We start from the raw sequence: 14,517 nt of genomic DNA, 5'->3' as shown, positions 1-14,517 counted from the left end.
TTCAACAGCAAGCCACTCTCTTATATAATAATTGATGTAACTATGGACAATGTCACGTCATCTTTGTGGTTCGTTGCGTCTTCCTACAGCGAGTCTCTGATCATCATCCAGTACAACATCAGAGCCTTCATGGGTGTCAAGAACTGGCCGTGGATGAACCTGTACTTCAAGATCAAGCCTCTGCTCAAGTCTGCCGAATCCGAGAAGGAAATGGCGAACATGAAGGAGGAGTTCATCAAGACCAAGGAGGCCCTTGAGAAGTCAGAGGCCCGGCGTAAGGAGCTGGAGGAGAAGATGATCTCCGTTGTGCAGGATAAGAATGACTTGCTCATCCAAGTCCAGAGTGTAAGTTCGCACTCATTACTGTTGGTTAAGCCACCTGAGTGCGATGTGAATACACCGAAATGTGACTCTTGCAGAGTTTGATGTTTAAAATCAAGTATTACAATAACATGAAATGCCTCGATTTAGATATGTTTTGTCGTTGTTGTTGTGTTTTCATAATCATGAACCTTAAGGATATATTAATATTCCTGTAATCTAAAGTCTGCTACAGTCTGCTGTTATAATTTACCATACAGTCACAAAACCAAGAGTGTTGAGTTATGTTTGCCATCTCTACGTCTTGTCCAAAAATGTAAACGTTGACGTGCTGCGTGCCACGTCAAATCAAATCAATCCCTTTTCTTGACGCAGAGCGAGGAGACCCTGAATGACGCGGAGGAGAGGTGTGACCAGCTGATCAAGACCAAAATCCAGCTGGAAGGCAAGATCAAAGAAATTCAAGAGCGAGTCGAAGAGGAGGAGGAAATGAACGCTGAGATTACTGCCAAGAAGAGGAAGCTCGAGGACGAATGTTCCGAACTGAAAAAGGACATTGACGACCTCGAGCTGACGCTCGCTAAGGTCGAGAAAGAAAAACACGCGACCGAGAACAAGGTGAGTGCGCCGCGTTCGCAGATCGTCCAACGTGTTAAGCACAACGTGACCTCGAGACAACGGCCAAAAATGAAATGCAATCAAATCGATCGGCTGAAAGTGGCTTGTCCTCTAAATGCACCTTTGTCCATTTTTACTCTCCTCTCTCCAGGTGAAAAACCTGACCGAGGAGATGGCCGTGCTGGACGAGAACGTATCCAAGCTGACGAAGGAGAAGAAGGCCCTGCAGGAGGCTCACCAGCAGACGCTGGACGACCTCCAGGCGGAGGAGGACAAAGTCAACTCCCTCACCAAGGCCAAGGCTAAGCTTGAGCAGCAAGTGGATGATGTAAGATCTCAAATTTTTGTTTATCGTTTTAGGCGGGGGGGGGGGGGGGGGGTGTGTCTGTGGTACAGCATTGACCAATGACACGAGCAGAAGCACTCGTACCACGTTAGGTTTTAGCAATGCCCTAGAAGGGGAAAAAAACCCCCAATATAACGGCATCCCTCAAGATGCGCGTGATCATCTCCCAAGGTGTGATCAACACAGAGGGACCGAACCTGAAACGAGCCGCGCTTGGGCAATGCCACGGAGGGCGTGGGAACCCAGTCCAGTGCAGTGCGAACAGCACACGGTGCAAGACCGATTTTCCCTTTAACAACGCACACCTTAGAGATAAAAAAACGTCAATGCGAATTTAACGTAACGTATATCGAATTCCTTCCCCTATTCATAAGTCACGGTTTTAGGAAAATTCCGTACATCGAGTTGCCTTCAAATGAGGGATAACTGTATAATAGGCAATGTTCATTGCAGAGAGATGGTCATGCATGGCTTGCAGTTTTAGAAATGCAAGTGTTAGAAATGCAAGTGTTCGTTCGCGATGCTCTTAACGACAATGTTGCGCCTTCCACGCCCTCCCCTTGACGCGTTCAGCTTGAGGGCTCGTTGGAGCAAGAGAAGAAGGTCCGCATGGACGTCGAAAGAACCAAGAGAAAGATGGAAGGGGACCTGAAGCTGGCTCAGGAGTCCCTCATGGACTTGGAAAACGACAAGCAGCAACTGGACGAGAAGCTGAAGAAGTACGTGCTCCTGTCGCACCTCGTCCCGCAAATAAGCACCTGCGTCACTCTCAACTTGCGAACTGCACATTGACTAACTAACGGCTGGCATGATCTCACCCTTCTTCTTCTTCTTGTCCATCAGGAAAGACTTTGAGATGAGCCAGCTGAACAGCAGGATCGAGGATGAAGTCAGCCTGTCCGCTCAACTGCAGAAGAAGATCAAGGAACTGCAGGTGGATTAAGCGAGCGTGCCGGCACAATGGTTAATGAGTTTGCGCGAACGTCGTGTGTTTCTTGAAGTTTGTTTTTCCGGGAAAAATAGCTTGCCGCGGTTTTGTGTTTTGTTGAGCTGCAATGGTAACGCCGGTCTTCTGCCGCAGGCGCGCATCGAGGAGCTGGAGGAGGAGATCGAGGCCGAGCGTGCCGCTCGCGCCAAGGTGGAGAAGCAGAGGTCCGACCTCTCTCGGGAGCTCGAAGAGATCAGCGAGAGGCTGGAGGAGGCCGGCGGAGCCACCTCGGCTCAGATCGAGATGAACAAGAAGAGGGAGGCCGAGTTCCAGAAGCTCAGGAGGGACCTGGAGGAGGCCACCCTGCAGCACGAAGCCACGGCCGCCGCCTTGAGGAAGAAGCAGGCCGACTCCGTGGCCGAGCTCGGGGAGCAGATTGACAACCTGCAGCGGGTGAAGCAGAAGCTGGAGAAGGAGAAGAGCGAGTTCAAGATGGAAGTCGACGACCTCAGCAGCAACTTGGAACAAGTCACAAAAGCCAAGGTAACCTTTTAAAATACAAACTTCATGAACAGGTAACACTGAGGTCCTAAGTTAGAATGCAGGTGATTGCGAACCGGGTTCTCAAGTCTAGTGAGTTGATGGTCTCAACCCAGTTATTAATGGCTGCACACAGAAAAACCATGATATCAAATTTGGTTCTGAACTTGAATTTGGAATAATTCTAACTCTGATGTGTTGAACCTAACAATGACGTTTACGTGCCTTTTAATGCGCAGGTCAATCTTGAAAAGCTCTGCAGGACAATTGAAGACCAGCTTGCTGAAGTGAAGACCAAGGAAGAGGAACAAATTCGTTCCATTAATGATATTAACACTCAGAGGGCTCGGCTGCTGGCGGAAAACGGTATGCACATTTTTTCCCCTCTGTCTAAAGGCAGCTTCTTGGCTCAAGCCTTCTCCTTGGAGTCCAACATCATCCTTCCTCTTCCGTTCACGAATATTCCTTTCCATTGTTCAAGTCGACCTGTAGCCCCCTCTTTTTTTGTCTCTAGTTATTTTACCCAGCATCCTCCACTCTAGAGCTTCCTTCAGCAAGGCTTTCCTGTCTGACAATGTGCCCCGTCAAGTCTACGCCGCCTTCCATTAAAAGTCATGGATCAGATCTCCTCCTTCCTGAACCTGTTAAAGTACCCACTCATTCGTTTTCCTTTGCCCTCCAGCTGATTTTGTTTCAATTTCACACTCTACCCACATTTCAAAACTCAGTTTACAGATATATTCGTTTGCGCATTGTTTGGCTTTATGCACGGAACGCCAACACTGCGTACCGTAGTAATCTCATAACGTTGATGAAAAAGGCAATTACGTTTTTTTTAGTTGCCAGCACTCGTAGAAATTTTGCGACGACAATGCCAAACACGGCGCGTGAAAAAAAAAAGATTGGCCTCGCAAGTTTGCGTTTGTGCATTTTATCACAGGCGAGCTTTCAAGAAAATTGGAAGAGAAGGAAGTTCTTGTGGTGCAGCTTTCCCGAGGGAAGCTGTCCTACACACAGCAGGTGGAAGACCTCAAGAGGCAACTCGAGGAGGAGATTAAGGTGCGTGAAAAAGCTGCCTCTCGGGCAAGGGGATGTTTAATATATATTTATATATATATTTTTGCTGTTTTTTTTCCCATGGATTTTCTGTTTGCAAAGTCACGTAGTCACTTTAAGATGTTTTTCTTGCTCGTGTTTTTGTTTTTTTGTTTGTTGGTGGTTGCACCCTATTCAAGAGCCGGATGGCTCACAGGGCTATAAAAAATGAACTAAACTGAACTAATACGCGCGTTTTCTCTTGAAGAAACTTTATATGTAATGCAAGGTAAAAGGTGCAGCCCTGTCATTTCTTACTCGTGCCACTGGCCGGCAGAAGGACCTCTAAAGAGAGAGAGAGCTCTAGTGGGTATGTGGCCTACACTGATCAGACATCTTGGGGTAGATGGGAGTACCCACAACCGTACCCACACTTGCACTGCTGTAGGTACAGATGAACGTTTAAACTTGTTTCGCACAGTACGTATAGCTAACTGCGCTAATCGGGGTGAATAGAGGCCGGGGAAATTTTACGATGCTTGCCCCATTTTGTCAACTGCCGCGCCTGGACATTGAACCGGACGGTGACCTCCCGAGCACAAGTCCAGCGTTGCTCACAGCTACAATAGTAGCAGCAAATATTACGTCAACGAAAAAACAAAGAACAGGTGCTGGCATCAAAGACAAAATACTGCAGCGGCAGCGTAAGCATAGTGTCTGCCTTCGATGAGAGAAATGGGTGCGCAGAGCTGACATTTGAATTTCAACGCTTCGACACGGATCGACGCGGTAAGAGGCGAGCACTGGCGTTGACCCGGACAACGCTGCAGTCGCGTTGCCATTGCTGCCCTACGGAGCGAGCTCACGAGCGGCGTCTCTGTGACCGTGCAGGCCAAGAACGCCCTGGCCCACGCCGTGCAGTCGGCGAGGCACGACTGCGACCTCCTCCGCGAGCAGTTCGACGAGGAGCAGGAGGCCAAGGGCGAGTTGCAGAGGGCCATGTCCAAGGCCAACGCCGAGGTGGCCCAGTGGAGGACCAAGTACGAGACCGACGCCATCCAGAAGACCGAGGAGCTGGAGGAAGCCAAGTGAGTATTCACTTCACATGTGAACGCATTGTTGTACTCCTCCACCACCAACGACACCTTCAACAGCGTGCACCGACAGGGCGTGGTGAAATGCGGTCAAATTCTCTTCACAATCTGCACGGGCGTAATGGTGAGGCCCTCACCCGGCGGTGGAGTGACACAAGGGCTGGGACTAAGACAGGCCTTCTTTTACCACGCGCTTGCGTCACCTTTGCAAGAGCTTTGCTCGCTACGGGAGCGGCGCGAATACCGGGGCGCGGCGAAATGACAACGTCGCTCTCGTCGACGCGAACCCGACGGTGTCCTCTTGTGCCGACCGTGAAGGAAGAAGCTGGCCGTCCGTCTCCAAGAGGCAGAGGAGCAGGTCGAGGCCTCGAACTCCAAGTGCGCCTCCCTCGAGAAGACCAAGCAGCGTCTGCTGGGTGAAGTGGAGGACCTCATGATCGACGTGGAGAGGGCCCACTCAGCTGCCGCTGCACTGGATAAGAAGCAGAAGGCATTCGACAAGGTAATGGTCTCTGACCCCACCGCCAGCGGCACGTGTCGCGTACTGCTGCTGATGAAGAAGAGCCCGCATGTGCACGCCGGGCAGGCAGATCGCAGAGCGAGTTGGCACAGTAGGGGGGCACAGGTGGTGCATCGGCCAGTCATCTCGGTCAGTCGACCCGTGGCACCACCTTGGTCTGTCCCGTGACCTCCTGCCGGCGGGCGTTCGACGCTTCACGTGGCCTTAAAGTGCACATAGCCTGGCACAAGCGCCGTGGTCATGTCACCGCCAGTTCGTGGTGAATGGCGGTTGTTGTGATATTGAACTTCCTTGCACCGTACGTAGCAAACCGTGCTAATTGGAGGTGCGGTGGAAAGGACAGCAAACTAAAGACAAAAAGCAGTTCTAATGAAATGAGTTTTCAATCTAGATTGAAAAGTGCATAGCTCCAAGTGGCTTCCTTAATATCGGCAGGAAGAGCGTTCCAGACGGCCGCGGAAGTGCATCTGAAAGATTGCGATGCGGTGACCGCCTTTGTTCGATGGTTGGCCAAACAAAAAAAAAGTGACGTCTTGCGTAATTAACCGATGTGTTTATTTTCTTTCAAACCGCTCCAGGTTCTGTCAGAATGGAAGCAGAAGTATGAGGAGAGCCAGTCCGAGCTGGAGGCGTCTCAGAAGGAATCGAGATCGCTCAGCACAGAGGTCTTCAAGCTTAAGAATGCCTACGAGGAAACGCTGGATCATTTGGAGACACTGAAGAGAGAAAACAAGAACCTGCAAGGTAATGCAAATTTGACAAAACGTTCCCGTGCACAGTGGGCGAAAACAGACGTCGCTGTCAGCGAGGAGAATAAAGACACAAGAGTGGACCAATGAGATGCTTCATTTTGCGTTCCCATCTTTCGTTCCAGAGGAGATTTCTGACCTCACGGAGCAGCTCGGCGAGAGCGGAAAGGCCCTGCACGAGGTGGAGAAGAGCCGTAAGCAGCTTGAACAAGAAAAACTTGAAATCCAAGCAGCTCTCGAGGAGGCAGAGGTAAATGCTCCGGTTGAAACGGGGTGGCTTAAAGTGAATCCAGCTGACGTGCTTTCCAATCACCAGTCGATAAAGTCCTTTAATTGCGAAGGGTCATTAATGCATTTTCTTAATCTTTTGTTTCTCAAAGGCGTCTCTTGAGCACGAAGAAGGAAAGATTCTTCGTATCCAGCTCGAGCTGAACCAGGTGAAGGCGGACATTGACAGGAAGATCGCCGAGAAGGACGAGGAACTCGACCAGCTCAAGAGGTCGAACCAGAGAACCGTGGAGTCCATGCAGGCCTCGCTGGACGCGGAGACCAAGAGCAGGAACGAGGCGCTCAGGCTGAAGAAGAAGATGGAGGGAGACCTCAACGAGATGGAGATCCAGCTCAACCACGCCAACAGGCAGGCGGCCGAGTCTCAGAAGCACCTGCGCAACGTGCAGGGACAGATCAAGGTAATGCTCCGCGATCGCTACTGCGTGGGTATCCGTGGTCACGCTGTATATACAGCTCTCCTGTGCGTTTATATATAAATAAATACAAGGTTTTTTAAAAATATATATATAGAGGTACGCACACAAGTCCGGTACAACGTGCCGGGGGTGTCAGGGGAGGGGTGACAGAACGACGAGGGGGACGGTGGGGGGGGGAGCTGTCCAGCATTCAGCACAGATCTCGGGATGGGCTAAAAAATACTCGCAGCACACCCAGAGGCCGGGGGGGTGGGGGGGGGGAGTCCTCTCTCTCCGGCGCGTCGTTGTGCCGAGTGGTGTTTGGGCGCGATTGTCTGACGTTTCGCGCTTCTTCTTCGGCAACGGTGAGCTCCCAGCAGGTGGGTGCAAAACGTCAGACGCAATTCCCTAAAAAAAATAAAAAAACGCGGGGAGAGTTGAAACTCATCGACCGTCGATTGTTTCCGCCGCAATCTTAGTCCCCGCCGGCGTGACAGCGCTCCAACGCCACCGCTAAGTCTCGCGCCAACGCCTTTTGAATCCGCCAGGACCTGCAAGTCCACCTCGACGACACCCTACGCAGCAACGACGACCTCAAGGAACAGGTGGCGATGATCGAGCGACGCAACAACCTGCTGCTGGCCGAGGTGGAGGAGATACGCACCGCCCTGGAGCAAACGGAGAGGGCCAGGAAGGTGGCCGAGCAGGAGTTGCTGGGCGCCACCGAGAGGGTGCAGCTGCTGCATTCCCAGGTTCGCTCGTGGACAGGAACCGTAAGGTGGGGGGGTGGGGTGGGGTGGGGGTGCAGAAAGGGAAAAAATCCGCCCCGCGATCGATTTTTCGCACCGCTGCAGGCGGGAAGGGGTTTTCTCCAGGGTGGGATCTCGAGAGGGCACCCTGCTAAGGGGCGATTTTATTTGCCTGCTCTGCCATCCTGGCCGGAGGTGAGGGGGGGGGGAGGAGTACCCCCACCTCACGCGACCTGCCGATCGACTAACCCTGGGTGGTACAGGGTTAGGGGGCTTTTAAGGTCAATTGCTGTGCCAAGGGATTGAACCTGCGACCCCTGCGTGCGCTCACCATTATACCGTGTGTGTATAACATGTTATACCACTGTTCTGTTTGGGCATATATATACAGTCGGCAGGCACGGATTTGTTTGTTAATTATTTATGCGTAAATGTAAAGGCACCCCGTTAGCTTCGTGGTGCAATCTTTAACCTGCGTGACCGTGCCTACTTAAAATCCCCGTGTATAATTGTTTTTTTCTTCTTAACAGAATACCAGCTTGATCAACACAAAGAGGAAGCTTGAGGGAGACATCGTCCAGTTGCAGAACGAGTGCGAGGAAGCCATTCAGGAGAGCCGCAATGCTGATGAGAAAGCAAAGAAGGCCATCACTGATGTAAGACAGCTGTGCTTGTGATCCTCTCCAGTCACTCTTTAATGACACCCACAAACACAACATTATACGTCATTGCGCATCACCGCATGATCGACTGCAAGTTCCACGTAACCCACTAATTTATAACGTCCGAAATTTCCAAACGTACATTTATGTCGTGGCAATTACCTCGAAACGCGAAAAGAGAGATAAAGTTTCCCACACCGCGTGGCCTCTCCGTAAGTCGCGACGTGACGAATTGTCGTCCGATTGGCCAGGCCGCAATGATGGCAGAGGAGCTGAAGAAGGAGCAGGACACGAGCGCCCATCTCGAGAGGATGAAGAAGAACATGGAGCAGACGGTGAAGGATCTGCAGAACAGGCTGGACGAGGCCGAGCAGATCGCGATGAAGGGCGGCAAGAAGCAGATCCAGAAGCTCGAGACCAGGGTGGGTGACCATTGCACCGGACAACGCAAGATTGGTTCGGTGCATTAACCAACCGGGCCCGAAGTTTGAATCCCTTCCGATGCGTGCGTCCGTGCTAACGCAGCGATGTTGTCTCCTCGCGCTGTTAAGGTGCGTGAGCTGGAGTCCGAGCTGGACTCCGAACAGAGACGCATCGCCGAGACGATCAAGGGAGCTCGCAAGTACGAGCGCAGAGTCAAGGAGCTGACTTACCAGGTGACGTGATATATTTCTCGCCAAAAGGCAACGCAGCATTTTTACGAATGGTCCTCGTGTATCAACGAAAAATGTCCAGTCAAACGGGGTTCCATCTTTCCAATGGAACAACTTATATATACGAAATATTCAAATAATTACTGTGTTACAATTATAATGTTGATTATAACTACGGTGGAAAAAACTCGACGGCTGGCTGCTGAATGGGCTTCTTTCCACCCCAACACTAACTCTGTTGCTAGTGGCTGCGGGGCCGTTTCCACCAAAACCAGCTGGGTAACTGGCTACACGGGATTTTCAGTGTAAAAAAATAAACATTTTTATTGACTTGAAACGGGGGAAGAAATTTTGGAAGACAGTAATAGGCAGCGACACACCGAAGAGGTGGGAATAGAAAAGGAACACGGTTCCTTTAAAATTGCTCCAACTTTTAAGTTTGCGCTCCGAGTGTACTTCTTTCTCCAGAATATTCTTCAGATCGTGGAGAAATATTGAAAATAAAATCCCTCACAGTCCATATTATCTTGCCATTGTATTATTACGTAAAAAGGCAGATTCGTTTTAGTGAGTCCGAATCACAGGAGGATTGCGAGAAGAGAGCGACATTTATGATGTAAGTTATTCTGGATGATATTGGTCGCGAAAGCCTACGTGTTAAACTGAGAATGACATTGACAGCTGCAACAGCGGGTTCTCACTCCCAGTAAAGATTCAAACGGATCAATTCAGAGATCTCTGTAAATGGTGAATTGATCAGTGTGACGTTCCCTTGACAGGCCGAGGAAGACAGGAAGAACAACCTGCGACTCCAGGATCTGGTCGACAAGCTGCAGCTCAAAGTGAAGACTTACAAGAGGCAGTCGGAAGAAGCGGTAAGTTATCCGTTTCTCGTGCTGTTCGCCTTGAGTAGGTGCTGTGCGGCCGCAGCCTAAGCGTTGTTGGCGTGCGTTACGTGGGTGACTTCGGCACGGTGAAGGCGGCCCAGCTCTTAAGCGCGTTCGTCGAGGCCGAGCTTCTCGGTTCAAGCTCGGCGGCCACCCTGGTCAATACCGCCACGCCGTCTGCTTCGCACTGGGCGTTACGGATCGCTGAACCCGCGACGTCATTATGAAATGGGTAGGCCACGTGCGCTGGAAATTACCACTCGTGTTCGATGGCTCTGGATTTACCCAACTGGGTTAAAGCCACGTGTCAACATCGTCCCCTGCTGGCAGACCGACGCCGATTTGTCGGGTGGGCGCTGCGTTCACCCTGTGCCCGGGTAGGGACAGCTGCCAGAAGGGGTCCCCTACCGCAGAGCGATGTACCTGCATGGGAAGGCACGGTGCATGTATGTACCGTATGTTGAACTTCTTTCGCACCGTACGTAGCCAAGCGTGCTAATCGGAGGTGCGGGGGAAGGACAAGAAACTAAACACAAAAAGCAGTTCTGAAGAAATACGTTTTTCAATCTCGATTTAAAAGCGCATAACTCCCAGCGGCTTCCCAATACCGGAAGGAAGAGCATTCCAGACGGCCGCAGAAGCGCATCTGAAAGCGCGCGATGCGGTCACCGTCTTTGTTCGATGGTTGGCCAAAAATGCAGTGCATAGTGTAGTGTTTTGTTTGGGGTATAGCAGTGTATCGTGAGGTGGATAATAGAGCATAGCGTCGTGTGCATGGCCTCTGAAAGCGTGCGACGCGGTGAACCTCACGGCGACGATCCGCCGCCGCAGGCTATCCTGATTGGCTTCGCTGTTCCCTCCGTGCCCACAGGAGGAGCAGGCCAACACAAACCTCTCCAAGTACCGCAAGCTGCAGCACGAGCTGGAGGAGGCCGACGAGCGTGCGGACATCGCCGAGTCTCAGGTCAACAAGCTGCGCGCTCGCTCCCGGGACGTGCACCCAGCGAAGGTAACTTAACTCAATCAGAACTTTGATGGGGAGGGGGCTCAGCCCCCTCCATTCCCCCCTGACGCCACAGACCTGGAGATTATGGTCAGATGCCTATACAAACCCTATTCGGACTGTCTTTGAAAATTCTCAAACCTATGCTCTTGTTTTCTCATTAACAGCAGTTGTAATAGCTTTCCGAAATAGTTTTCTTTTGGGGTTAAATCGCGTAAGTATTAATGTGTTGTTAAAACAGCCACCACCCGATTAAGCCAATTAGTAAGGTTTGTCACGTAAACAAATAAAAATTGTAAATGTGTGTGGATTTACTCTTCAACACACCGGTGGTGGGCTGAAGTAGCAAGTAATTGGCCACGTTTTGTTTACGTGACAAACCTTACTAATTGGCTGTGTCGGGTGTTGGCGGGTTAACAACACGTTTATACTTACCTGATCTAACCCAAAAAAACCTTTATGACAAAAAACGCAAATTAGTTACTAGTTCAGCGCACCGGTTGTGTGTTGGAGAGTAAACCCACAACATTTACAATTCGAGCAGCATCATCAGGCGGCATCCAGAGTTGTGGAGAAATCCTCCTGCGATTGCTATGCAATAGCAGAAACGCAGACTCATCATCACTCTGTTGCGTGCCTAAAAGTCCAGCTGCACCAGCTGACGCAATCACTTATTTTGCTTTGGGTGGAAATGTCGAAGCACTTGTCACTGAATATGCAAGGCAGCTGTAAGTCTGACTCATATCCACTTTTGTTCTCTTGCAGGTTGAAGCCGAGTAATGCCAAAGGTACCGAACTACCGTAGAGCAATTTGCCGTACAATACAGCATTTGACTTTACTGCTGCATAGGATCTACACATCTAATGTATGTAAAGTGCATTGAAAAATAAAAGAAATTGATGAAACTGCCTTGGTGTTAAGTGCCTTCTTGTCTCAGTCGTTATTTTTTTAAAGTGACGCATTCACACATTTTTTTTTCCGACTCCACGCTCGCCCGCAGTTGCGTCAATACTCGACACGATATGACTCTTGGAAATAAGCTTATGTCACGTGCAACAAACCGCGTAGCTTGATTTTATCGACATATGCCAGTCACTATTGTATGTTGGGTCTGCATCGTTGTTTTTATTCGAGCTTCTGCAAGTACGAGTGGTCATCTGCAGGTTAACTATTCTGCACTGGGCAGTCTCGAGCACTAGAGGGCGGCAGAGGCTCTCGTTTTGACGCTTGTCACGAGACGAGGCGGGTGAACGTTCACCCTAATAAGTTCATGCCAGTGGTGCGGATGGTGCCGTTCAGATGATGCACATTTTCCCACTTCAGTCAGTCTCCACCAATAACTTAAAAATCACTCCACAGTTATAATTTAACATCCTGTATACCATTGTTATTTTAAGGCAAACAAATAAATCACCAAAACATTATTTACACCTGCAACATGGGACCATTTAGAGACACTTATCAGTCATAATCGTCCACCATCTTATTAAACTTTAAGGGCCAGATAATGGGTGACAGTGGACAGCATATCAGAGACAAAACCAGATCTGTTGGGACCACCCAACTTGTTCCGTAAACTTTTAATTGCCACTGAATTGTGGACAAGAAGGGCGTGTACCCATGCATACTCTGAGTGTGTTGACTTGACACCTCATTTCTCTCGTTTACCCACTCAAACGCACACTTTAATGCGGGTTTGCGAGATATAATCCCAATACCACATCATTCAAATTCCCCCAAACAATGATAGATCCTGTACTTATGATAGGAATGTTAGTAAAGTTTTTGAAGAGGTCAAATGAAACATGTGCAAAATGAATGTATTACAATATGTAATATACCTATGGTTATATGCAATATTTCTATATTTTGACATAAGTGTATCACTTGACACCCTGTACACTTGCAAATGAGATATTCCATCTGAAGGAAGTAACCAAGTACATTGTTTTCATGAATAAAAGGAAAATGTTACAGGTTATTTAGTTTCAAATCTATTTCCCTAATTAAAAATGCTCTGACTATAATTGCTGTGGTGAGGCAGTGGGGCACAGATGCTATTTTATTATTTGACAAACCTCACGAGAGTACAGGATGGTAAATTGCAATCATTTATAGGTCTGGAGCAGCCACAGGAAATACAATTCCAAAGTGCGTATTTTTGGGCGTTTGAAAATGTGCCATCTTGGCCATCAAGACAGATGATTGAGCCAAGTGGGCTGAAGGTTGTTATAAACCTCCTTAGGTTGCACGCAGGTTATGTGGGTGACAGAGTTAAATGATGGCTTTCTGCAGGATTTGTTGGTTGTGGCATTGAGCCGTTCCATGAGCAATTGTACCACCAGATTGCCATCAACTCAGGCCGAGGAGAAATTAGATTTTTGTTTATTATCCAAGCACACGTTCCAATGTTTTCCATCTATTTTTATTGAGCTTTCGGTCACGGTGAAATTTCATATTTTCAAAACGTTTGTTCAGTGTTTTATTTTATAGTCACGTGTTTGTTTTTAATAAAATACCGCTCCAGACTCCATATGGCACGACACACAGTGTTAATATCAACTCTGAAATATTTCAAACCCATTTATTAAAATTTTGTTACAACTTATATTCGTTTAATGTGCCTTGCTTTTTTACATGCTTGTAATAGACTTAACGTCTTTGTTTTATAACCATATATATAAACGTAAGTACAATAAAGGTAGTTTATGTACGATGTGCACGTACAACCAGTTTGTTAACCCACTGCTGGGTGAAGGCCCTAAACACGTTTTTAAGGGTTATGGTAAATATTTGGCCATACTTCACCACGCTGGTCAGTGCGGGGTGAAGGTGGGGGGAAATAGACTTACAGAGCTACCATGGCTTTTGTTGCACTGCCCTCTGCTGTCTACAACGTAGCTCCACAGCTGTTACAACGTCCACATAACGCGCGTCAACATGTTACATAAGAGAACACTGATGCAAACAATTAAGTTCATCATTCCATTGTGTTTACCTTGGAGAAGACATTCGAAATTGTATTTATGCACGCATAGTGGGTGCCACATGAGGTCACAATGATTTCAGATCATTTTACTGTTTATATATCATACCTTTGTGCATTTTCACATTTTTATCAAGATTTGTAACTCATGCAGCAAATACTAGTTACACAATACATGGATTTAAATGCGAAAACTAAATTTCGATTTAAAGCTTTCGTGACTGCAAGGATTAATCTTCTTTGGTTCTTTCGTGACTTTACCGAAAGAACCAAAGAAGGCGAAAACTAAAGTTTAACATAACCACTGTCCGCGAAGGTTGATATTATTATGCAAAACAAATGCGAATATATTTAAATTCGAAAACATTGAATATATCTGCGCTGCTTCCACACTTTTCATGACATTTTTAAAAAGGTGATAAAAAACACATTTGAACAAATTTATGACACACTTGCATATAAAAAGCAACAACTCTAAACATAATTCAAGTTTATAGCTTTCAAAGGCAGCAGACAACCTACCATCACGGAGCGCCCTTAAGTTGTTGCAGTCCAGGGAAGAGTGGCTCGTGAAGGTGCACTGCGTTTATTGGAATGGCAATGTGCAGTAATTTGAGCCTTTCGCTTACATAAGACATTTTAAACAAAGTTGCTGTGAATGGCGTTAAGTAATACTGTAGGCTGATTATGAACCAGCTGCTTCTCGCATCAGTCACCCAAGAGTTGATGACTATGAAGG

The 14,517-nt window shown here is 48.4% G+C and overlaps 1 protein-coding gene and 1 long non-coding RNA gene across 2 annotated transcripts in view; one reads left to right on the top strand and one right to left on the bottom strand.

Moving 5' to 3' along the window:
* The window catches only part of LOC116946145 (myosin heavy chain, skeletal muscle, adult-like), a 27,710-nt gene extending 16,010 nt beyond the window's left edge, over nt 1-11,700 (top strand). The window contains exons 22-41 of the mRNA XM_032961040.2: nt 90-345; nt 697-939; nt 1,091-1,267; nt 1,859-2,004; nt 2,129-2,219; nt 2,367-2,756; nt 2,993-3,119; nt 3,694-3,812; nt 4,680-4,876; nt 5,201-5,384; nt 5,981-6,146; nt 6,277-6,401; nt 6,532-6,840; nt 7,386-7,589; nt 8,117-8,242; nt 8,500-8,670; nt 8,800-8,904; nt 9,681-9,776; nt 10,660-10,797; nt 11,557-11,700. Coding sequence (XP_032816931.1) covers nt 90-345; nt 697-939; nt 1,091-1,267; nt 1,859-2,004; nt 2,129-2,219; nt 2,367-2,756; nt 2,993-3,119; nt 3,694-3,812; nt 4,680-4,876; nt 5,201-5,384; nt 5,981-6,146; nt 6,277-6,401; nt 6,532-6,840; nt 7,386-7,589; nt 8,117-8,242; nt 8,500-8,670; nt 8,800-8,904; nt 9,681-9,776; nt 10,660-10,797; nt 11,557-11,571 — 3,385 coding nt within the window. The 3' untranslated portion in view covers nt 11,572-11,700. The remainder of the gene's footprint in view (nt 1-89; nt 346-696; nt 940-1,090; nt 1,268-1,858; nt 2,005-2,128; nt 2,220-2,366; nt 2,757-2,992; nt 3,120-3,693; nt 3,813-4,679; nt 4,877-5,200; nt 5,385-5,980; nt 6,147-6,276; nt 6,402-6,531; nt 6,841-7,385; nt 7,590-8,116; nt 8,243-8,499; nt 8,671-8,799; nt 8,905-9,680; nt 9,777-10,659; nt 10,798-11,556) is intronic.
* LOC116946146 (uncharacterized) overlaps nt 1-14,517 on the bottom strand; it is a 21,745-nt gene extending 7,228 nt beyond the window's left edge. Inside the window, exon 1 of the long non-coding RNA XR_004403443.2 lies at nt 14,301-14,517. This is a non-coding gene — a long non-coding RNA (uncharacterized LOC116946146). The remainder of the gene's footprint in view (nt 1-14,300) is intronic.

This window comes from Petromyzon marinus, chromosome 26 (genome assembly GCF_048934315.1).
Source record: "Petromyzon marinus isolate PM22_M1 ecotype Great Lakes invasive population chromosome 26, UKy_Petmar_22M1.pri1.0, whole genome shotgun sequence".
Taxonomy (NCBI): Eukaryota; Metazoa; Chordata; class Hyperoartia; order Petromyzontiformes; family Petromyzontidae; genus Petromyzon; species Petromyzon marinus.
The sequence above is the reverse complement of the archived record's forward strand: the minus strand, read 5'-3'. Positions and strand labels throughout refer to the sequence as shown.